Source organism: Perna viridis, chromosome 4 (genome assembly GCF_037379345.1).
Source record: "Perna viridis isolate PV_CMFRI_1.1 ecotype Kerala chromosome 4, ASM3737934v1, whole genome shotgun sequence".
NCBI lineage: Eukaryota > Metazoa > Mollusca > Bivalvia > Mytilida > Mytilidae > Perna > Perna viridis.
Window position 1 is genome coordinate 4206774 of NC_142448.1, and position 25451 is coordinate 4232224.

General features: G+C 31.9%; 2 protein-coding genes across 2 annotated transcripts in view; one reads left to right on the forward strand and one right to left on the reverse strand.

The window, feature by feature from the left end:
* The window catches only part of LOC148618495 (serine/threonine-protein kinase SMG1-like), a 110034-nt gene extending 98198 nt beyond the window's left edge, over positions 1 to 11836 (reverse strand). The window contains exons 1-4 of the mRNA XM_088577510.1: positions 11339 to 11836; positions 8391 to 8533; positions 4910 to 4968; positions 2864 to 2941 (exon numbers count right to left, since the gene is read on the reverse strand). Of these exons, the coding sequence (XP_088433636.1) occupies positions 2864 to 2941; positions 4910 to 4968; positions 8391 to 8533; positions 11339 to 11729 (671 nt within the window). The 5' untranslated portion in view covers positions 11730 to 11836. The remainder of the gene's footprint in view (positions 1 to 2863; positions 2942 to 4909; positions 4969 to 8390; positions 8534 to 11338) is intronic.
* Positions 11837 to 11984: 148 nt separating this feature from the next.
* The window catches only part of LOC148618498 (nucleolar protein 11-like), a 31808-nt gene continuing 18341 nt past the window's right edge, over positions 11985 to 25451 (forward strand). The window contains exons 1-5 of the mRNA XM_088577512.1: positions 11985 to 12123; positions 19379 to 19489; positions 21564 to 21620; positions 23449 to 23649; positions 24829 to 24985. Of these exons, the coding sequence (XP_088433638.1) occupies positions 11995 to 12123; positions 19379 to 19489; positions 21564 to 21620; positions 23449 to 23649; positions 24829 to 24985 (655 nt within the window). The 5' untranslated portion in view covers positions 11985 to 11994. The remainder of the gene's footprint in view (positions 12124 to 19378; positions 19490 to 21563; positions 21621 to 23448; positions 23650 to 24828; positions 24986 to 25451) is intronic.

Consider the following 25451-nt stretch of genomic DNA (forward strand, 5'->3'; position numbering starts at 1 on the left):
GGTACTATTTATTTCCCATAGGGCGACAATAGTGAAACATTTGAAATATTCACACCTTTAAAACAATGAGGGAGCTATAAAATGACTTTTTTCCAGTAATATCTTCATTTCTCTAACTAAAATTGTGATCAAAGTCATAGCAAAACCCCCTCGATTCTTTGTTATTTTAAGCAGATGATGTTTGGGGTCAAACTTCCCCCCTTTTTCTGCAAATGGCACATAAATTTTAAAAATTCATAATATTTATATAAAATTCAAATAATATAATGCAATTTTTTAAAAGTATAATAATGTTAGAGCCTGGAATTAATAAAACATTTTGGGTGACAGCACAATTTGTCCCATCACAGTGTCCGGAAGTACTTACTTAAGTAGGGTCAACAAAAGGCCAACCTAAAATAATGAAAAATAGTACAGATTCCGCTTAATTGCATAGCCTATTTGCCAGTAAAAATTATGCAAATAACCGGGCTATTCTTATAACCGAAATTACGATTTTACCGGAAGTGTGAGTTCAGGTAAGACGACGATACTGTGGATCAACCAGGGATATCACTGTTCAGCATTTCAGATCTGGTATTTAATTGTTATAGACCTTCACATTGTATTGTTCTTTTATCAATAAATAATAATATATATTGTGTTTATCTTGTTTGTTGACCTTCTTTACGTCGTGTGTATTTATAAGTAAAACCACGTGTTTCTCATCTATAAATAGTCAAGTAATTTCCTGACCTTTCTATGAAAGAAAATCCCATATTTCATATTTCAGACAGGATTCAGTATAATATTCATCAATGTTTGCAGTTTCTGGGCTTTTGAAATGGTCTGTGCGTTTTTATTCCTCTGTTCAATCACCATTGTACACTGATAGTTGTGTATTATACGTGTCATTGACCTCAATATATTCCTATGAAGTGTGGATAGTATGGGGCACCTTAGGGTAGTTGAATTTCATTAGACATTGTACTGAATGAATGAGGACTTTTAATTTTCGGTTGATATTTATGCCTAGTAACCCAAGCTCACTAAAAACTGTTCAGCTCATTAAAGAAAATTAAATTTACATTGATAATCATTTGTAGTCGGAAGAATTTAAATAGGGACAAAAAATATCCCAAGCCGAACCCCAAGCCGCATCACAAGGTGATGTTTGGCATGTCGTCAGAAGTCATTGTTGACCTAGGTGCTTGTTTATTTTAATGCAATTAGAAATCATTCAAATTGTCTTTTATGTCCATTATGTTTTTAATCCATTATTAACACCTCCTGATTGATGATAACCTAGTTTTTACAACAATAAATATGATTGACATATTTATGACCCGAAGGCTTAAAATAGAATTTGTCTTTACCTCGATGAGGCAAAATTCTCTATGCAATAAACCGAAATGCACCTGTAAGGCCTATGCAAATAAGCGATTTTTTCCCTAAAAGAATATTAGGAAATGGTTTTGTGCAGGAGAAAATTATGCTAATAACCGAAATATGCAATAAAGCGATATGCGATTAAGTGGAGTCGACTGTACCATTTTACCTGAACAGCGAGCACAGGAAAGATGCATTCATCGTTCTGCATCTTTGTGTTTGATCCTGGTCTTAAAACAATTAAAACAAATTTATAAAGGCCCAAACTGATTCTACGATAGGCCAGGATCTATTAATAGAAAAAATATATGGAAATAGTGCTTATATTCATGGACTGGGCCAAAGTATGATTCGTTCCTCTACAGAAGTGGCAACTGATTTGCCTGTGGGAGTGATGAGTGAAATGGAGTATAAATACATATACATTTATTGTTTGAAAAATAATAAAAAGAATGTTCAACTCTATTTCTGTTTAATATTTAGAAAAAAGTGGGAAAGAAAAGAAGGCAGGACCTAGAACCTTGTGGGCAGAATATCAAAACATTATTTCAAAATGGTTGAAACAATGTCAAACAGAAAGAAAACAACACAATTTCAAATATACAAACACAAATTCAACCTATTTTGTCTTATAACTATATTAAATACTTTCAGAAAAGTATTATCTTTAACAAAATCAAAAAAAAAAAAAAAAATCTTAAAAAAAAATCTTTAAAAAAAAAAATTCTAAAATGTCTTTTTTTTCTTTTTTCGTCCTCCTACTCATGACTTCGGTGAAATAATTTCGTAAAACTAAAAATTAAAAAACAATGGCTTAATTTGTAATTTCTCATAATAAGACTACATTCAAAAGATAAAAGCAATTGGTAACAGCATTACGAAAAAAATGCGAAAAACTGTAAATTCACTGAAAATTTTTAAGTCCAAGGACAGTAATTCCATAAAAATCATTCAATCGTAACCGAAGTCAATCTTAATCAGTAACTTCTCACAGTAAGACTAAATACAAAATATTAAATCAATTGGTAAAAGCATTACAAAAAATAGTGCAGAAAATTGTAAATTCACTGAAATTTTCCAAATCAAAGGGCCATAACTTCTGTAAAAGTCAAACTTAATCTATAACTCTTCATAATAAGGCCACAAACAAAAAAAACAAACTTATTTGGTAAAAGCATTACAAAAAAAGTGTGGAAAACAAGTATGGACGGCATTTCCATTTCCCCTTGTGACGCTCCACAGGGGGCAAAAAAGTGTAGGTTTTCAGGCATTGCCATATCCCCAAAACACTCCAGCAAAGGCAAATTTTATTCCATGGCAAAAAAAAAATCTGGATTATTTCTGCATTTCATCAACAGCTTTAGTTTTTTTTTAAATTTGTCAGGATCCTTTGTGCGTTTGTGACCTTTTTTTTTAAAGCCCCCCTCCGGCATTTTTTTTAAGTGGCCCAGGAACCTAGACAAAAGAAGGAACTTTGTATTGTTTTGATTGTTACCTTTGACTATCCTGTCCCATAATTCCTCCTATCAATCCAACACATGTAGCTACATCTTGCTTTAATTCTTTTCCAGACCTGCAATAGAGATATAATGAATTTTCTAAAATGTATAATTAGCAGATTATAGACAATACCAGTACATTTTTAAGATTAAAAGAATAAACATCATAAAATAATATGAACTAAAGAATGTCATCAATAATAAAAAAAATGATAACTGGAAAATTACATAAAATTCTGTTCTAATCAAGATAAAAAACTTATAACATGCTTAGTGGGGTTCCACTTGATTAAACCTAGGAGGTTGAACCTGGAACAGTTGGGACAAGTACAAACTTGATATAGCCTTGATTTTTTATTGTGATTACACATTTGACACAGGAAAAGAATTTGACCCTTTAAGGCCCCTTATTCCTAAAAGTTTTTCTTGTAAAAACCTCCAAAATTAATCCAAATCTTTAATAAGGGGTATGGTACTTTGTGGTAAAATGTCAAATAGACAAGACCCAATCCCCTTTTACTTAATCCATTATCCAGAAATCAGTTCCTTATTCTACATTGGCTAAAATCACCCCCAAAATCAATCCCAGTCTATTTATGAGGTATTTAAAAGAGATCTATTTATTTTTACTCAAGTGATAGATATGATAATGTCAACCTGTGTCCAATACTCTCCCAACAAGGTTATTATTCCATCCCATTGCTCATAATGGTTCAAGTCTTAACCCCTAAAATCAATCCCAGCCAGACCTTTGTGGTAAAACAATATCATAGACATCCATATCCTTTTACTGGAGTTAAATACATTGTATAGTTAAATTATGTGAAATACCTGTTTTTAAGCCCCTTATTCAACAGGGTTTGGCCATAGTCCCAAGAATCAATACAAACCTTCCTTTTGTGTTTTGAACTTGATTATTAAATTTGATATAAACCAACTGATATTGTTGCATGAAAACAAAGTATTTACAGACAGAGCCATACCATTTTGTGACTGAAAATTTTTTGGGTTGGTATAATAAAAAAAATCGACGTCTGATGTCTTCAAAGTCGCTAATCATAAAAAATTCTATGCCACTGACTATGGCTTGCTTTCAACAACCAGGGGAATATCATGGTAATGCTCAACTAAACTTAACTCCCAATTAATAAGTGATTTTCTCATTTTCACCATAAACACTGGCATAGATACATGTATGGACTCAGATATTGATTCAGATTTTAAAAAGTCACAAATTTTAAAGAGCTGAAGATTTTAGGGCAATTTACGGATGACTACCAAAGGATGATGATTGATAATATACATTCATGTCCTTTTCCATTTCACATCTTTTGACATTGTACATTTGTACATTACTAGCAAAATAAGTGTATTCCTTTTACAAATATATACTTGACATTTTAGAACTATATTGTGTCTATCTTAAAAGATCACTAGAGCTTGTGTTGCAATGTTTAATATGTACCCGCTTTCGATAAAGCTTTTGAACTCTGTTGTGAAATGTAACATTTCATCAATCAGCTAAAATCGGCAAATTACCAGTGAGTCTGGAATGGTACAAACTCAAGCATAGTTGTGATATGCTCTAAATTTAAAAATCGGGTGACTTTGTAATCGTGATGACCCGTATTTTCTCAATCAAACAACTAAAAGACTTGACATTTCTCGGCTATATTACAGAAAGTTCAATGCTAGTCGATCATTTCATCTTTTAATGAAAACTTCCAGCTCTCATGCAAGTAAAAACACACATAGAACACATGTGTATGGTATTTAAAAGGTACATTTCATCTCGTATCAAGCTAGAAATGATGGTTCTATGGCACCTATCTGAAACATAAGGTGGTGTAGCAATTTAATAATATGCAAATCATATAATAATGTACAGCACTGAAATTAAGAGTGCAGGAAGTCACTAACAATATTAGCAACTAAAAATGAACTGATACAATGAAATGCAACAGACGCACCAAAATTATAACGAAAATACAAAAATAAGGATGACAAAATAAGTGTGAAACCAGAGCATTTTTTACCCTTACCGTTCAAAATATACATCTTGAAGTATAGAAAGAATGTCATCTCCTCCTTTGGCTACAGCCTAAAAAAGAAATAAATCTGAAACTCTAATACTGTAAATGTACGTTTTTCCTAACATGTTTGGAAAAAAATATTGCATTTTTTAAGGTGAAATCAGCAGATGTAAATAAGGTCAAAATTAAAAATATGTTTGTTTGCCTTTCACCAACCAACCAAATTTAAAGGGCCCTACCAAAATTATTTTATTGCCAAATCTCTGACGCTATTTTTTTAGGCAGAGATCCGGGTGATCCATGCCGCAAAAAAAGTTTGGAAAATCTGTTAATTGTTCTTTGTTTAAAAATGCTGTCTGTACTTGATCAATATCAGTGTTCTCCCCAGGATTTTTGCATAGCACTGTATTCAGCATGTGTGACACAACATTAACACATGTAGGTCCTGTGTCAAAATGTGCCACTTCATATTTCGTGTATCAAAAATTGATCTGTATATTCAAAATATACATTGATGTTTATGTTTATATGAATAATTCATAGGCAAATATTTTACCTTTTTTTCATCAATGGCAGTAATTATACCTTTAATACTGTTTTTTTTTATTTTTCCTCTTTATATTTAGCAAAAAAATTATAAGGATATTCTATCAAATTATGATAAGTAATTCTTCATAAATATTTTCCCTAATTAATACACACTCAAGGTTCTGCATTGATGTTTTGCTGACAGCATACCCATTGGAAATACAACTGTTCATTTAATTTGGGGCCTAATGGCTCATTTGAATGTGATATTCATTTAATTTGGGGCCTCAATGACTCATATGAACATGATTTTCATTTGATTTGGGGCCTCGATGGCTCATTTGAATGTGATATTCATTTGATTAAAAGCATGTTCTATAATTAACTTTTTTTTCTAGTCTTGGTAATTTTCAATATATTTATAGATTTAGAATTATCAAAGTAGGTACATGTAATAGACTAATCTGGTCTTAAAATTCATGTTGCCAAAAATTTTCAGGGTGTCTGTAGTATGGAACTACCCTAGTTGCCAGGGAAAAAACATCAATCTTATTCTTGTCATTTAAAGTTGACACACTAGTTATTTGTTGTTTATTTTTTAATTATTATTATGTTAAAATGAAGTTTATACATGACTGAAACCCCATATCATGACTGAAGTCCATATTTGTTAATCACACCTGCGGTACTATTTTTAGACTTGGGGAATTTTACTATCTATTTCTGAACTAAATTGTAATTATGAAACAATCAACTTTGTATTTATAAATAGCAACATGCTTTTGGCCAGAGTTCAGTATAGGATATTTGTATCTGACTGACACCTTCCCTGAAATTAATTTGTGGCCAAGTGGAGTGACTGATAAGAATCTTATCGCCAATGTCATAATTATGATTGGCTTCAGACACTAGTGGGGTCATCAAGTGATCAACAGACCAATGCTTGTTTACTGCTAATGATTTTCAAGGGCTAATTACCATGTAGGTTGCTGTAAATGACCTCCGCGCACACACATTGATTTTTAATCCTCATATTTAACTTCATAGCACAGTACTGAGGTCAATACTGCAGCACTCTATAACAAAAGCGCTGTAAAGCACAGTGCTTTAAGGGCCTGGGGCAAACACTGAATGTGATTTTAAGATAGATCCCCAGCCTATCTATGCAAAGTTAACATCCTGTTACTCCATCAAAATAAAATACAGGAACACTTAAAAAATTGTGCTGATTTTTATGAATAAATGTTTAAGTTCCCCAAAAATATTGGGCATGGAAAGATATTTTGAAGACATCCCAATTATTTGACCCTTGATAAATTAGATGTGATGAAAGTGTCTATCTTGGACAAGTTAAATTACATGCTAACAGCATAAATTTTCTCAGTAAATTTTAAACCAGACTTTGAAGAGGTGATTACAGAGGTTCACAATTTTGATCAAAAACTTAACTATGTAACTTCTGAAGTTTTGAGAGATGCCCTGACAAACAGTAACACCAACAGTAACCAGACCTAGACCTAGTGCTTATGATGGGTTGAGCAACAACACTGTCAACATTCACCAGTAAATGTTTCTGACATGGTGGTTTTTGTTTGATATTACATAAACAGTTTGTACAATGATATTCTATCTACACTTGATATTAAGTATTTTGATATCAATTTCAAATTCTTGTGTCCATGTACATGAATTAAACATTGACACAGTATGGAAAGATGTACATGCATTATGATGATTACGATTCATGATATGGAACTTTACCATAACAAATTAACATATCAATGGTATAAATGATACACACTTTCTGTATAAAGAACAAAGAAATAAGAATGTAATAACAAGTCATCAAAGATACGAACTAATTACCTCACATATATCACAGACCTTATATACTTAATTCTGTATGTGGTCCTCTCCAAACAATTCAATAAAATAATTTTTTTTCCCGTATCTACCACCCAAGGCTACAGAAATTTTGACAGGCCATGTCAGACATTTTATCAAACTTCAGAAGACAAAATTGGATGTTTGTGTTGGTCTTTTACATGCTCAGATTGAGTATAAACTTAAAAAAAACTTTTTTGTAGTCAATTTTAGATAAATATTGGATTTGTGTTATATCATCACATACTATGTTTATTACAAAATATCAGCATTTGTCAAAAAATAAACGAGGTGGGTTTCGACCACAGATGGACTTCCTACAGGAAAACATCGTATCTCTCAGACTTTTTCTTCACATTGGCAAAGAGCTGAGAAGTTTCAAGTGATGATAAAAGACAATCACGAATATTTGTTTCAAATGGGTTGTTGACTTCTGTGTTAAAATTGTTCTATCTATAAATTAATTACAAACTCTGACTGATTTGTAATACTTTACGAACAGCTTCAATGTCATATGCTTTCGTTACCATCCAGCTGGAAAATGACAGAGTGAATAAAATTTTTGTAAATCTTTTTCTAAGTGTATGAAAACTCCCTGAATCACTTTGATTCGTTGTATATGCAATGGTGCTTGATTTGAGAAGGCATGTGTATAATTTATATTATCATGCAATCAACTAATGAGTCACAGGTGGCTGCAACATTGGTCAATATTGACGCACACCTGACAATCAATTTCTAATAAACAATTAGGAGACAGGTAGACAGGATATATAGACATTAATAAAACCATGCAGACTGCAATTTATAAGGGTTGAATTTTTCACTGTTTATGGAGCCTTGCTATTGTCCCAAGCTTCAAATCATTGGGTAGGGGAACTGCGAAGAAACATATTCTAATTTTGGCTTAAATTCAAAATAAAGACGAATATGAGGAACCTACAGACATTCATTCAAGGTATAAAGCATTGGTTTAGAATCTGAAAGCTTATTGACTAACTGGCAAGAAATTACCTTCTAACAAGATACCTTCATATGTTGAACATAATTGTTCTAGTGCTTGCGACCATTTCTTTACCTTAGCACCTTCAGATGTTCTCAAGTAATCCTTCAGTTGCTTAGCTGATGACAATCTCCTTTCCCTGTCTGAATCTCTGCTAACTCTTCTAACCAGTTTGGACAATCTTGATTCATCCCCTAGAGACTTTCCTCCTGTATCAGCTTTAATTGATACACATTAATTTATTACAAATTGTTATAGAAATATACAAAACAGGTAAGACAGAAATAAATAAATCAGAAAATTATGGGTTCCACATGAGGAAATGAATTATCTAAAATACACTGCAACACCTGTTACATATTTTACATAAATTTGAAATGGACTGGTACAACTTTCCATACAAATCTAGGAACTACACTACCAGTACCAGTGCAATTTTCTTTACATGTCATATGAAAATGATTCACATGTGAATGTTGTTCAGATATATTATTCAAACAACACTCTTTGTAATGCAAGAGTGATCCCAACCTGACCACAGATGAAAAAGATTTTATTTTAGCCAGAAATACACTGAACAAATAGAAAAATTACTGCAAGAAATCTACTTCATCACTAGAAACCTATTCATGCATTTAGACACGCTTCTTCAAGTACCATCAACACACCCAAGAAGTCATTTCATCAGCTGTGTAAAATTATGTTGAGGCGACCCATCGTTTTTTAAGACAGAAAGTTTTATATTTTTTAATTTTGATTTTATACAGACTTCATTTTTCGGAACTTTTGTTGTATTCTGCCTTTTAATCTTTTAGTGCCACCTACATATACATTTGTACAAGTGATGATTTACAAGGGAGACAATATAGGAGAGTTCACCAAGGTCTCACTAACCACTTCTAACGTTTCCATTACTTTACATGTTAAAAAAGTAATTTTCAAAGTCTCACTGTGAATTCCCAGGACAAATGACATCTTAAAGCTGCATACCGTTGCGAAGCTTGGAAAATAAGGCTTCCAAAATCATTATGCTAATGGTACGATCATAGTAGAAATTCTTCACAAAATTTACTTGAATAAATAATACTGAAAATCCACATTTTTACCTGTTCTGCTAACTGACAGCATGGAGGCAAATTACTCACACATGTAAACAATATTCATACACTTTTGTAGTTAATTACATATATGATTTTAAAGTACACATTCTCAGCTTTATTTTGACTACTTTTAATCATAATACACACAAATAATGCACTTACAATGCATATGTCTAGCTTCAGTGTGTTTTTGGTACTACATAGGGGGGTGGCCATTTGACCCGGAAGTGGTTAGTGAGACCTTAAAAACATTTTATGAGTTTTTATGTTTTTCTGTTTTTACATTTTATGAAAGCTTGTGGTATTGTGAGTCTAATAAGACCAAAACTATCAAAATCAGACATAGGACTACAAAGAAATGGTCATTTTTATATCATGCCCCTCAGTGATATTTTCCCTAAATTACTAAAAAATTACAATTTTAACTAACTTGTCACACCAAATTGATACCTATGATAATTCAAGAAGTTGTAATAGTAAATATCATTTATCATTATGAAAAAAGAACAGATTTCAACAATTTATATCATACCTATTTCATTACTGTGTGATTCTTAGTCTGTGCTGTGTGACTATTTGAGTACTTTGAATATCCCAAGCAGTGACGTTGTGTATTTCATGGATGACGTCAAGTTATGAGTCACTGTTACTGATAAAAATCTTGTTGCTATGGTGTTTTTTAAATTACCTTGCACAATGCACATCTTAAAATATAGCCAGATTACCAATATCACTATACTGATTTTATGGGAAAATGGAAATAATGACCAGGAAAGGCAATTTTCCTCAAATTATGCATTTCTCTGAAATATGCCATAATTTAATTTATGGTCTCACTAACCACTTCTAACGTTTCCATTACTTTACATGTTAAAAAAGTAATTTTCAAAGTCTCACTGTGAATTCCCAGGACAAATGACATCTTAAAGCTGCATACCGTTGCGAAGCTTGGAAAATAAGGCTTCCAAAATCATTATGCTAATGGTACGATCATAGTAGAAATTCTTCACAAAATTTACTTGAATAAATAATACTGAAAATCCACATTTTTACCTGTTCTGCTAACTGACAGCATGGAGGCAAATTACTCACACATGTAAACAATATTCATACACTTTTGTAGTTAATTACATATATGATTTTAAAGTACACATTCTCAGCTTTATTTTGACTACTTTTAATCATAATACACACAAATAATGCACTTACAATGCATATGTCTAGGTTCAGTGTGTTTTTGGTACTACATAGGGGGGTGGCCATTTGACCCGGAAGTGGTTAGTGAGACCCAATCTCATTAGTGATGTCATATTCACTAATTTGCATATCATTAAGTATCAAATTGGTTGGCAAATTAACAACTAAATAAACAATTGACAATTTCATGATTAGAATCCCAATTTTCAAAACTTAATAACTTTGTTATTTTATATCCAATTTTGGTTCTGTAAAATGTTTCAATTAGATAAAATAATTCATACTATGTATGTGAATTTACAACTGTTTTACTTGAAAAAATAAATTTGTAGTGATATTTATATGTAAACCTCTATTTATGTATAAAATTATAATTAAAATCTTATGTACATATAGTCTAATTACTGAATATTTATTTAAAAATTCCATGGATAAAAAGAACTTTATTTGCAATGTTGGGAACCAAAAGAATTTTTCAATTATCTTTAAAAATGAAAAAAGTCATGATGATTTAAAGTTGATACCCTATGTCACTCAATGGATTTTTTGCCACCCAAAACCACATCACAGGTACATGTAAGTGATGACATCATGAAGAACTCTCCTATACTAAACATTAGAGAATTCAAGTACATGAGAGTTATCCTGTCCATAACAACAAAGATTTAAGATTTTTCTAGAATAAGTATTTCGTTAACATTGCATTTATTACAAAAAATAAAATACCATTCTTTTTAATGTCTGTTTTAGAATGACTAGAGGTTGGTGCAACAGACAATGTAGATGATCTAAATTCTGTCTTCCCTCTACTAGAACTTCTATGTGTTGGAAACCTTCCACTTCCAACTTCCTCCCTTCTAGGACTTGGTTTGGGCATTCCATTCTTAACACCATTAATTTTCATTGGTGCTTTGCTATCTAGCTTTTTGTCAGTAGTCTTTGTCTTCTCATACACCTTATGAGGCTCTACCTTCTCAACCTTTTCAGTCCTGTTTTTGCTACTTGCGTTTTCGTTTACGTTGCTACCAGACTTTTCTTTTGGAACTTCGCTAGCACCCTCAGATACATCTTGTTTATCAGGTGGTTTACCCTTAGATCCAATTGATTTCTCACTCATTACATTGGAAATAATTATACGCTGACAACAACAAGCAAGAAAATTGTTTTATAACGGATTGAAATCATATCGTCCATCGCAGCTAAATTTATCGTTTTAATCCCGAAATGAATCGCAATTAAAAAAAATGGAAACAAATTTCTGAGAAGATAAAACAAAAAATATCTTTTTTCATGATACAAAAAAATATTTTCTTTTTTTTAATATTGTATATGGCACATAGAATTGTTTTCTAGAATAATTTAATTTAGTGCAGACCTGTGACATGGCGACCATCAGTGAGCCCGTTTCGATTGCACATGTGAAAGATGCTTGTTTGAAGTCTGTTACCCCCTCATATGAGCCAAAAACAGTAACTGTCACATACGACACGAAATGTATTTCAGTTATCGAGGTAAATTTAGATTGTTTTACACAAACCACTATTTAAATTTTACAGCTACACGTTTCTCAAACTCAGGGGAGATAATTCGGTAAGTCGGAACTTCTTTTAACAAAGTGTATTCAAACGTTCCAATTTGATAATACTAACCGATAGCCATGTTAAGATATTACATCCGGTATTTCTTATTTTTTGTTCATACTTTGTACATGTATATGGATTTATGCCTGTATATTGTAAGCAGAATACATCATTCTTATGGATTTCGAGTTCTATCTGCCCTTGGGCTTGGTTAAATCAACACCTGGTAAAAACAACACCATGCATAGTCAATTAATCAGCACATTTATTATTAAAAGAATGGCACAGGAAGATAGATAGTTTTAGGGAAATGTGAAAGACCTGAGGAGTGAAATAACAAAATGAAACAATTATAAGTATTGGTATATGAAGTATTGCTGTACTATCTGAGATAGGCAGGCGTCCTTTATATTGTATAATCAGTATCATTATTTATGTAGAATGTATCACTGTAGTTCAGAATTATTAAAAGAAGAATTCATATGTTAAAATATGCAAGAAAGTAATATCAGATATGGTACTCCTCTGTAAAATTTTTATTAGAGAAATTAGAGCTATAAGAATCTTATTTTAAGGACTTTTCAATTTTTAAAATAAAAGGACTGATAATGCAAAAGCTGAAGTCACTCTTGTTTGGAAAGAGTCAAATAAATGCATATTTAGATAAAACAAAAACTAATTCACAATTTCATTCTTATTTACCAACAGTTTATTTTATTAAACAGCAACAATCACTCAAATAGAGGTTTCCTTAGATCAATTTAGCATGGCGCTGCACCATGCTGCCCCCATCATGAATTTTACGATGTACCCCAGGTTGCCAAACCCAACTTTCAAGTTATAAGATTAATTTAATCATTTTCAACTAATTTGCATATTAACATGTACTCCTGTTGTGTTAACACCTATTTATGATACTTTAAAAGTTATATTTTCTGTATCTTTTATAAAATTCTTATCGAAAATAAATTCTGTATTACTCAAATATGACATATCAAGCTCTCTAACTTTACTGTAAAATTCCAGTTCTTTATTTTACTATTGCAACTCCTATTTGCCCATAAAAACACTTTCTTATTCAACCTGTTATTACACATCTTAGTATATCTTGACGATGTTCTAAAAATACATGACTATTGTTTAATTATACATGGCATCCAGCCCATTTCACCATACAGAGACAAATTTGGGGTGTATTTTCCTACCCCCATAAAAAACCTCATTGCTCTGTTTTTTACAGCATTAATACAAGCAAAGTCTTTTGCACCCCATACAGATGCACCATATTCTATAACTGACATTACAAGTGAATCAAACAATTTTGTAAAAACAGTGTGTTCAAAATCACCATTTGCTTTACATTTTGATATTAGTAAACCAAGTGACCTACTTGCAGACTTTGCTACTGCTTTTGCAGTTTCATTAAAATTCAAAAATTCATTTAATACTAAACCTAAATAGGTATATCTATATACTATAGACATATTATGACTATTTAACATGAAATTAAAATTTGTCTTATTACATGACTGTGTCCTGAAATGAATAATTTTAGATTGCTCTAGAGTAACAACAAGATCATTTGAAACACGCCAAACATTAAGAGTATCTAATAAAAGTTGTAAATCATTTTCATTTTCTGCTAAAAATACTACATTGTCTGCATATAAAAGTATTGAAACAATGTCTTCATCTAATTTTACACCAATGTTCAACTGTTTAACGTCGTCTACTAGACTATTTATAAAAATATTGAATAACAACGGTGACAGTAAACAACTTTGCTTTAATACTGACGTTACTTCAAACCATTCTGTTAAATTACCATTTAGTTTGAAACAAGCTTGAACCTTATTATAAATAGAATACAATGCATTTAACATTTTGGAACTTACATGTATACCAAGAGATTCAGGTTTAGTAAATGATCAATTTCTATTTACCCAGACACTTTTTTGAAGTCTATAAAGGCCACATAAGTTGATAACCTTTTCAATTTTCTTGTCCCTATTATGTATGTTAAGGTACTCAAATGGTCGATAGTACTTCGGCTCTTTCTGAAGCCATTCTGTTCATCATTTATAAAGTCAAGATCATCAAGTTTTTGGGTAAGCATTCAGTACGCCACAATAAAGTTAATATGAAGACTGTGCAAGTTATTCCTTTAAAGGACATCGGGTCTCGAGGATCAGCGGTCAACGACTTTGATATAGGTGTTATAACCCCGTTATTCCACATAACAGGAACTTCTCCAGAGTCATAACAAATGTTAAACATACGAGTAAGAGCATTCAACGCAGTTGGATTTTTATAAAGCTAAACTTGAATATTGTCATACCCCGATGATTTACCATTTTTAGATAATTTTAACACATTAAAAACTTCTTCAGTAGTAATTACGCTATCTAAATTCTCATCACAATATATTTCACTTTCTGAATTAAGTGATATATTAATTTTTTTTAGATTTTGATTTAACATTGACAAAAATCGTTTTATCATTTATTCATTACTACATTTTTATCACCACAAATTAATTCATCATTTAAAATTACTTCCATTGGAATTTTATTTTGCCGCTCACTTCCTACACCGATTTTCCCAAATTTTTGCCAAAATTCTTTCGAATTAACTGTAGAATTTACCAGACCCTCCTGCACTATATACCAATACTGACATTTAGCTCTATTTACACTCTCGTCGAATGACTTCCTTGTCTGAACATATATATGACGCAACTCCTTTCTATGGTTATTTGAGAAACACTCTCCCCTATCCATTTCTGAATGGAAACAGCATTCCAGAGATTAGTGAACTGGTTATTTCACCATGGTTTTTGACATTTCCTGGCTTTGTTTTTGACACCGTTGAGTAGCACAGTTTTATGAGGTAACTTCTCGGACATTTCTCCTTTCAAGATGTTCACAAACTTATTGTACAATATATTGACTGCGTTTTGTGTAGTTTCTGACTCCTCTAAGTTAGCGATTGTATCGTTTATACCACATTTAATGTTCTCATCGTTAAGCCGATCTTGTGGTAAATTATGAGTGTCATATCAGGTTTTTCTTAGTGGTTTTTCACAACATTCAGTCTCTCGACAATGTAGTCCAAAATTTAGTTGTACATTCCATGAAAGTGGGGAATGATCAGGAACGATTCTTCTCAAATCAAATTTATCCGCTATACCAATATGTTGGATAATATTGGATATTCTAGTGACACTAAAATCTGTACAATATGTCGTAGGGAACGACACAATAATCTATGACACTACAACCTCGGGTTGATATAAACGTATAGTCATTGTTCAACATGTTGCCTGTTCAGTATACAGTAGTTTACATCAATAAGGAAGTCACAGAAACTGCCACCATAGGAGTTGTGCTGAAAGTCAACTACGTTTCCTTCCGGAAGAGTATCTACACCTTCAATAAAATCCTGGAAGTCTGCACATCGACTATTCCAGTCACCACAGAGGTAAAACATATGTCCGTTTGGAATAGTGTAAATTTGAGATATTAGAGTTTCTAAGAATTCGTGTATATTTATTGCACGGGTAGAGTTTTCTGGTGGTAGATACACTACGCAGATGGAAAAAGTGTTAGAAACACATTGTTTCTCTTTGAATCGTATCCATATTATTCTGTCTGTGCTGTCCTCCACTATATGATTTTCAAATTGGTCACATATATTATCTCGTACCATAAGTCTGACACCTCCTGATCCACATTTTGCTTGAACATGAGTATTTCTCTGGTTATGCCCGAACCACTTGTATCCGTCAATGGAAATACCATTTGCACCGGTTAAATGGGATTCAGCTATACCTACTACATCTAAATTACAATCATTTATACAAGATGTTAACAGGTTATATTTATCACTCATCATATCTCCATTCCAACCATTTACGTTCCTAAATCTGCATCTTATCTAAAAACACCTTTCGCCTTGACCATGGAATTTTCTGTTGCCCCGAAAACTATTTCCACAGTAAGAATTTCCACGTCTATTTCTATTAGCATGTTGAACTTTTGGCCAGCTACCATTTGCCTCGTTGTCGCCAGATTCCTGATGATTTTCCGATTCTCCACTTGGACAAATAGCTTTTGATGGAGCAGATTTAACATTCACACGATAGGCTTTCATCTCGAGCTTGCCATTCACTATATTCCTCAGGATACGCTTTCGGCATAGAATTTTCTATGAAGATATGCTTGAAGTTATGAGAATCTTTTAGGTCTCTTTTACGTTCCTGAACTTTTTGCTTGTCGCCTGCATTCGAAAGAGATGCAATTATTACACCACTTTTCCCCTGCTTAAAACTCTTCTTTCAATCAGCCACTACAATTTGTATGTCTTTTAACCATAGTCCATCTCAAATTAAACTATTCACTTTATTTGATACATTTTCTTTGTCGGCTTCTGGTATATTGTATATCACAATTTTAAGTTTTTCATCATTGCCGTCCTTACCTTACCGGTGCACCTGGTCCATACTCCTAGTTTTTAGTGGAGTCTTGAGTTGCTCATCTGCTTTTGTTACTTTGTATGTATGATTTAAGGTACTCTATGTTCTTTGTTGTGTAAGTCAGTTTTCTATGTCTTATCTTAGTCCCTGGATTACATTCTTTTGATTGCTAATATAACCTTGGTTCCCTTGATTACTCTTTTATATCATTCAATACTTCTTTTATAACCTGTTTAATTGTTTCTGCCAATTTTTCAGCTCAATAATTTTCTATTATTTCTGCAAATAAAATTGAGATTTAGTCTTCAAAATGAATTGAATATTTTGGCCTAGAATGATGTTTAGTAATAAATTTGCTTTTGGGGAATTTAGTTCTTGCAATAGTTTGTCAAGAATCAGTAAATGTGTTAAGCATGCTCCATTTCACACAGCTGTCAGTCAAAATCTCCATCCTATCATTAATAATTGGTAATTAATAAGCAGGAAGTAAAGAGCAGTGATTTAAACCAAGTAAAATTGACTGGAAAATTCAAATTGATAAGAAGTGTTTAATTTTAAAAATCTTTTATAATGAGTTTAAATAGTTTTTAATATTATTGCAAATAAACGTTTTGACAGGTTAAAAAAAGGGGGAAAAGGTGAAATGGAACAAAATTTGTAAATGTGTGTGAAGTTTGATACTGTTAAACTATTGACTGCAGCGTGTACTTCAGAAATCAATAGTATTGATTGACATTCAGTTTATACATAATAGGGAAACAGTTGTGAATAATGTGGAAATTGCAAATGTACGATAATACATTTATAGTTTCATTTTACATCATGTAATCTTTGAAATTTTGTTCATGCTACAATTTCTTCAAGAATCAAAAACCCCCAGTGCTTACAGCACTTTGAGTGGATAGATTGCTAAAATAAGCCAAAATTAGAACCCCAGTAAAATAACCTGTATTTAAGAAATAATTTGTGAAGGGGGTAGATTTGTACTCATTTTAACATGGGTATGTCATTTATATTAGATTATTTAACACCAAGCAATGTTAAAATGAGTACATATCCACCCCCCGGAAGGAATTATTTCTTTTCTATGACAAATACAGTATTTTTTGTGACAAAAATTTCCCTAGGAGTAGTCAAAATAACGGCTGTTCCGTTTAACCTCCCACGTATAACAGTTGGATTAAATTTGTATATTTATGTCATCATATGTGTTAAATGTGTGTATTTATATAATTGATTTCAATTAAATAACCTCTCAGCCGTTAAATCATCACGTAAACGTTTTTAAGTGAGTGTTTTGTCTTAAAGCAACAGCCAAAGAAAAGAGACAGTGCGCAGGTGCTAAAGGTGGGGTTGTACCGACATATACTGTTTGATGATATGAAAACGTCATATTAGAAATTTTATTAGTTCTATGGTAAAATGTTATCCTAGAAAAAATGTACATGTATATTAAAAAAAGTAAATAAATGCCAGGATATCATGAAACAACCAAGTTTTATCATGGATAATTTTTCATTATGAAACATGAAACTAAACATATTGGTAAACTAATTCATTCATGTTTGTTTTTTAACATATTTCCTTTTGGATGTTACTTTTGTAAACTACTGAGACATGGGTTTTATTAGGTTTATGAATTATATTCACCATATGGGAACCATGTTCTGAATATTATTTGACAGTATGAAATGAAAATAATAATATCCTCTCGAAAAAAATCATGTGAAATGATATCCCCAAGATAAGAATTCTTTCAAATAGTATTATGTCTTCAATAAACTGGTTTGCAGTTTTACAAAGCTGCAACAGCAGTAATAGTTCATGTTCAGACATACACAAATATCTGCCTTCAGACATACACAAATATCTGTAATGGTTTTATAATAAATTTTATATAAAATTCTTTGTAGTAATTATCATTTCAAGTTTCTGTTGTCTTAGCTCTCTTTCTTGTCATGTCACTCTTTCTTATTGACCCCAGTTAACATCGAAAGAACCAAAGTGAATATGACAGTCATCTGTTGTCATGGTCTGAAATGTTTATGGGCCAAAATGTTCTGGCATTTGTTAGAAAAACTTTGGGTTGTCATGGTCAGAATTTAGAATTTATAGAAGATATTGACAATTATAGTTTTCAGCTCAGAGATGATGAGCTCAGGATACACAAAATACCAACTCCTGAAAATTTTACTAATATGGTAAAGATGTCCACTGGCTTAGTCTACATGGAAATTCATCATTTAGTGAATACATTCATTATTACATACATGTAGTTTATCATATGTGAAAATATTAAGTTGTTTCTTGGGTATGAATATAGTTTTCTGGATGTAAATATGTTTGAAAAAAAACCAAAATTCACAATTCTCACCAGTTTTTGTTAAATGACGTAAAATTGTTTCACCATTATGACATCATTACAATGAACTAATACCACAAAATATTATTTTTCACTCTATATATTTTACTATGTTATGAACAACTTTCATGTTATTACAACAAAGTTGATATTTTTAGATAATATTCATACCTTAATGCCCCTATACCTTAGAATGCAATGCACATCTTGTTATCATTGAGTTGTCAACTTGATCGGGTTGAGTATGTAAACAAATAATCTTTACATTTACAGTTAATCATTTTTGTTTATCTAGTATACTGTTCAGATTTTGTTTCCTTTTCTTCTTATTTTTTTCCCTATTTTTACAGGTGGATACACAGAAAACTCAACATAGTTGGTCTGTTAGGAGAGGTCAGCTTATCACGTCATCAGCAATATGGAATGAGAATAATCACTTCTGTACAGTTATTGATGGAAGGGTAAGTTTTGATTTTCACATTGAAGCACACACTTCCTTTTCATGGTACATTAAAGGTGCTTAATATAGGAGATAGGGTCATGGTTCTCAAAATGAAAATACATTACATTAATTTTAGAATCAGACTGAAAATGTTCATAGTCATAGGGACTAGTCAGTATTTTTTAGTAATTTTTATTCAAACTATTCTAAATATTTTCATATCTTAGAGTGTTAATTTCAGCTGAATTCCAGTGGAAACTTTAGAATATCTACCACCATACATGTATGTGTCAACCTTTTGCAGTACATTCAGTTCATTAAAGTCTATTTATTGGTTTGAATGTGACAACCAACCAATCCCAAATACATATCACTGCCATGATATAAACAGGTCAAGAGTTCTAATGTGTACAGACATTGCATACCTGTACATATAAAAATACATATCACTGCCATGATATAAACAGGTCAAGAGTTCTAATGTGTACAGACATTGCATACCTGTACATATAAAAATACATATCACTGCCATGATATAAACAGGTCAAGAGTTCAGACATTGCATACCTGTACATATAAAAATAATGATCCAAAATGACTTACCAATAGTCAATAAGATTCCTTAATGTATCATTTCATGTTCATTATAATTTATTTTCTTATGTTTGAATGGACTTGAAAGGTAGAAACCTAGAAAAGTATTGCTGATGTCCTTTCTCTGTATTGTCTGTTATTGTTTTATTTGTCCTAGGTTATTTACAACACTGTGTAAAGACATTAAATAAAACTTAAATGTACTTTGCATATGAAGTAAGCGCATTATTTTTTTTCCACTATCATGCAAGCGTGTTTTCCAGACAATCCAAATAGCATACCTGCGATTTGATTAAAAAAAAGAAATCCCCAAGCCTTTCAGAATCATCAAAAATAGAAATCCTTCTACACTAACTCTTATACTTAATCAGGGACCATACATTCTATACAACAAGTACATCCCTGGCATAATTTTAAATGTCTTTAATGTTGAAAAATGATGTTTTCAGCATGGCCACCCTTTGTAGAAACACAAAAATACACAATGTATATTTTCAGATAAGTATTTTCCTATGTTGCCCCGTGTCATGAGATTCTGTTTTTTAGCACAATTTCAACTCCAAATCAAGTTAATGACAATTTTATGTCATTATTTCACAGTTATACATGTATTTAGTATTGGTCTCTGAGAAGTGCATTGATATTATAAATGATACTTTCAAGATCGTTATTATTGCCGACATGCAACTACAAAATGAAGTGACTATGGGGTAGTGACCAAATTACCCAAATTTGGTTTACGCTCAACTTTGATGTACAAAAATAAATGATTAATAATTTTTATGCCATTTTGTTACAAAGTTAAAGAGAAGTAAATGAATTTTCCCAACAGCAATTTTTAGCGGCATTTTTTTTTACATTAAACCATGTGCATTAAGGTCACACTTGAGTGATCAAGCGATCAACATTTACTCCACGTGCCTGATTAGTGTAATTGGAGAATTAGGCGAATGTTTACACAAAAATATTGACACCTGTTAAGGGTTGTAATTAGCTTGGGGTAATAAAATTGTATGTTCGTCACTTGAACCAATGTTGGGCTTACAACTCTTAATGTTTTTTGTACTTTCAAAGATTTCAGATGACAAAATGAGACTAGATCATTTTCATCACCCTAAAAAGTCTTTCATCAATGACTAAAATGACAGGCGCTAGAATAAACACTATACTGTATATGAATTGATTGAGAATATTTTTGTCACCAAAATCTTGGCTCCCACTAATCGAATAGGTTTTGAAATTTGGTATGTGGCTTTATATATAGAGAGCATATGTTGTAAGCAGTTTTGGTTTCTGTTCAATATCAATTGCTGTGAGAATTTTTTATTTACAAGTCAGATATACACTGTATACACAGGCCCTGCATCTTCATGTTTTCCTTTAGTCTTTTTACTTAAGAATCTTAGTTAAATCCATGTACCAGAAATATGTTCAAAATAACAATGATTTATTTAACCCTCTCATTAGTAAACATTTAAATACTAATATCTTTTTCTTAGGAAGTAAAGATCTGGTCCAAAGATGAACTGAACTTCGATAAAAGTAAAAAAAAGCATGTAAGTATACCTTTCCCAAGAAAACATTAATTTCTAGGATTTGGTTTAGTATGAATATATGTCAACTCCTCTATATTTACACTGTGCATGTTGAATCTGGATGTTCCTGTATAATTGGTTGCCAGCTTGAATCTGTATGTTCCTGTATAATTGGTTGCCAGCTTGAATCTGGATGTTCCTGTATAATTGGTTGCCAGCTTGAATCTGGATGTTCCTGTATAATTGGTTGCCAGCTTGAATCTGGATGTTCCTGTATAATTGGTTGCCAGCTTGAATCTGGATGTTCCTGTATAATTGGTTGCCAGCTTGAATCTGGATGTTCCTGTATAATTGGTTGCCAGCTTGAATCTGGATGTTCCTGTATAATTGGTTGCCAGCTTGAATCTGGATGTTCCTGTATAATTGGTTGCCAGCTTGAATCTGGATGTTCCTGTATAATTGGTTGCCAGCTTGAATCTGGATGTTCCTGTATAATTGGTTGCCAGCTTGAATCTGGATGTTCTTGTATAATTGGTTGCCAGCTTGAATCTGGATGTTCCTGTATAATTGGTTGCCAGCTTGAATCTGGATGTTCCTGTATAATTGGTTGCCAGCTTGAATCTGGATGTTCTTGTATAATTGGTTGCCAGCTTGAATCTGGATGTTCCTGTATAATTGGTTGCCAGCTTGAATCTGGATGTTCTTGTATAATTGGTTGCCAGCTTGAATCTTATGAGTATTGGACATTTAATAGAGATCTTTAAAGCTGAGAAAAATATTGAATGTTGCTTTACTTATTCTTTTATTTCTGAGTATGATGAACTTTTAACTTGTTTTACCAAAATTAATAAACTCTAGACAACAGTCAAAAGGAATAGTAAAAACAGGAAGTGTGTATAACAAATGGCAATATCTGTGTAAAAACTGGAAACCTGCCTTTTATTTTGACAAATACGAAATTTTATTCTGTCCCATTTTCAGTGATTTTCCTACTGTTTTTGGGAAGGGGCCCAGGGCCCATGCAATTGGGGAAAAAAGTGTGTAAAATCGCTAATGTGGGAAATGATATATAAATGAGAAACACTACAGTTCCCTCAGTATTGAAGAGTGCAGATCTCCTTTGGAAGACAATTTGGATACAACAGAGACTGAAGAAAAGTTAGTACATGTAAGTCTCTCATCATCTATAGATCTCTCCTCATGAGTCACAACATGTACATCGATGATGCTGAGGGCTTGCATTATTCAAGTTAATAAACAAAGTATGATACGGAAGAAAAAAAAACAACACGATCACGATCTCGAGGCTACCAGGCGTCTATTGACAATTGGCAATTTTACAACCAACAATTGGGATTTTTAGAGCCTTTTTCTCATTGGGAATGGGGCCGAAATTAGGACCTAAAATAAGGATTGGAAAATTACTAAATTTTATTTTTCTGAATATGTTTAAACATAAAACTTTTTATCAGAAAATCAAATGTTTACATTAGGCTGCATTTATTGCCCTGAAAAAAGTAAAGCATTGTTGAATCTTCATTTTTCCCACTTTCATATTTAAGTTATCTGATTTTTTTGTTTGATTTGGAATTATGCATCTTTGAACATAAAAAAATGGGAATTGGTGAAACATATGACAGAATCAGACTTTGTATTTATCAGGACTCAATGATAAGGTACCTGATAACTGCCTATCACAACCATGTATAATCTACAATACATTGGTTTTTGTTGTGTTCATGTGATTTTGTTGGAAATAAATTATTACAGTAATAATTTGCTAATTTACTATATTGTTAAATAAAAAATAATGTATCTTTATGTACTTATTAAAACTTTTCTGTTACAGTTTAAATTTGATATTCACCAAATACTTGCACTGAAAGGATATGAGCCGATAGTTTTGTGTAAAAATGGTGCTGTAGATTTCCTATCCCAAGTAAAAGACACTCACTCATCAGGTACACTGAATGATTCTGACGTAATCCTACAATCACAGGCATTTATCATCAGGGACAAGATCTGTGTTATATCTCTGGTTCAGAGACAGGTATGGACGGCTATTATCATACATATCAACTAATTCTTGCAACAATATACTAGTGCTATCACCTGAAATTTCGTAATAACACTTACAGTGACATCCTTTTTTTTGCAAGTACTGAATGCATTTATATTTGTAACTGTGTCCAATCTTTATTTGATAGCAGTGATATTTATTTTTAATGAAAAAAGACAAAAGAATTAGGGTTTTTTTACTTACCGTATATACTTGCCTATAAGTCAGGTTTTTCGGACTAAATATTTAACTGCTGGGAAGGTTTCTGACTCATAGACAAGATCCAGCTTATGAACTAAAATTTTCAGCTTGAAAATATCAAAAGCTTGATAAATGACATGAGTGTGACACCAACACTGAACAGCCAGACCAGCGCCATTTACCCCAATGTTAAATTGTAAATGTCAGTTTTAGGAAGACCGTCTTCATTCTTATGCCTTTTACAGCTAAAATATGATGCAGTATAAGAAAATTTACCATTTAGTCTTTATTTTGCCACAGTACTGGCCTTTTATGATTTTATTCATATTTCCCTCACATCCATTTTGTTTATTGATTTGTACCTGTGTATACTTATACAGCCAAAAACACAAAGGTGTAGTAGAAACATGACCCATTAAAATACTGTACATAATTTGTGACAAAAGTAATTAATATTTTAGCTGGTTATGGCAATTCATTTTATGAATTTCATTTTCCTTAAGATAAAATCTCTTGACCTACGGAAAAATCTTCAAAAATGAGTTGTTAGAGTATCATAAGCTTTCTGTTTTATTCTTTGTTGTTCACTATATTTACGATTTTAATTTTGGTTATTGGTGGTACCAAAATTAAAATGAATTAAAAAAATGGCCGTATTAAAACAATTCACATGGCCTGTCAAGAATTTTATTATTTACCAATATGAAAACAACTCTGGCTTGTAATTATTTATTTCAACATTTATTGAAGTTATTAAAACAGGTATACTCATTGTAATAAAGAAATGTAAGCTATCAGTCCAACTTATAAACAAGTCTTTGCTAGGTTCTGGAAAGTTTGGACTGAAAAGAGGGGATCCAACTTATAGGCAGATTGACTTATATTGGAGTATATAAGGTATTTATTTTACAAGAACAAGATGTAAAAATCACCATAATTTGCAGTACAAATAAGATTTCTATTCAACAGAATGGACAGTTAGCAGTTACTCTTCACAAACAGACAATTGAAGATTCTGACAATTGTTGGACATCAATAACTACAATATTAGATTTACCTGTAGATATACCTGTGTGTACCTGTAATATCAAACAATTCTCTGATAATGTTGGCTGTTATGTGTTGTGTAAGTTTACCTTGATATAATTGAAGAATTCTTTGTGTCAATTACATTTTTTGTTGTATCATTTAATCCACTTAGATTTTTAAAGATGTCACTTGTTCCAGAAAGTGGAGGTTCTTTACATCAATTTACCTGTTCACATTATTACAAAATTCACAAGTTTTAGTAGTGGTAAGACAAGAGGTGCCCTCTAACTTTATTAATGTACATAGTGTTGAGAAAAAAATGTTATTATAGAAATAAACCACATGCAAAATATCTTCAAAAGGACATCAACTCAATTCTTCATTTGTCAATGTTGCAGTTGATATTTTTGGTATGTAAATTTACATCAAAAACATACATCAGAAACATTGACTGACTGGAGACGGTCTTATGGTACTAGATAAGTAATGTTCAGACCAGTTTCTGGAGACGGTCTTATGGTACTAGATAAGTAATGTTCAGACCAGTTTCTGGAGACGGTCTT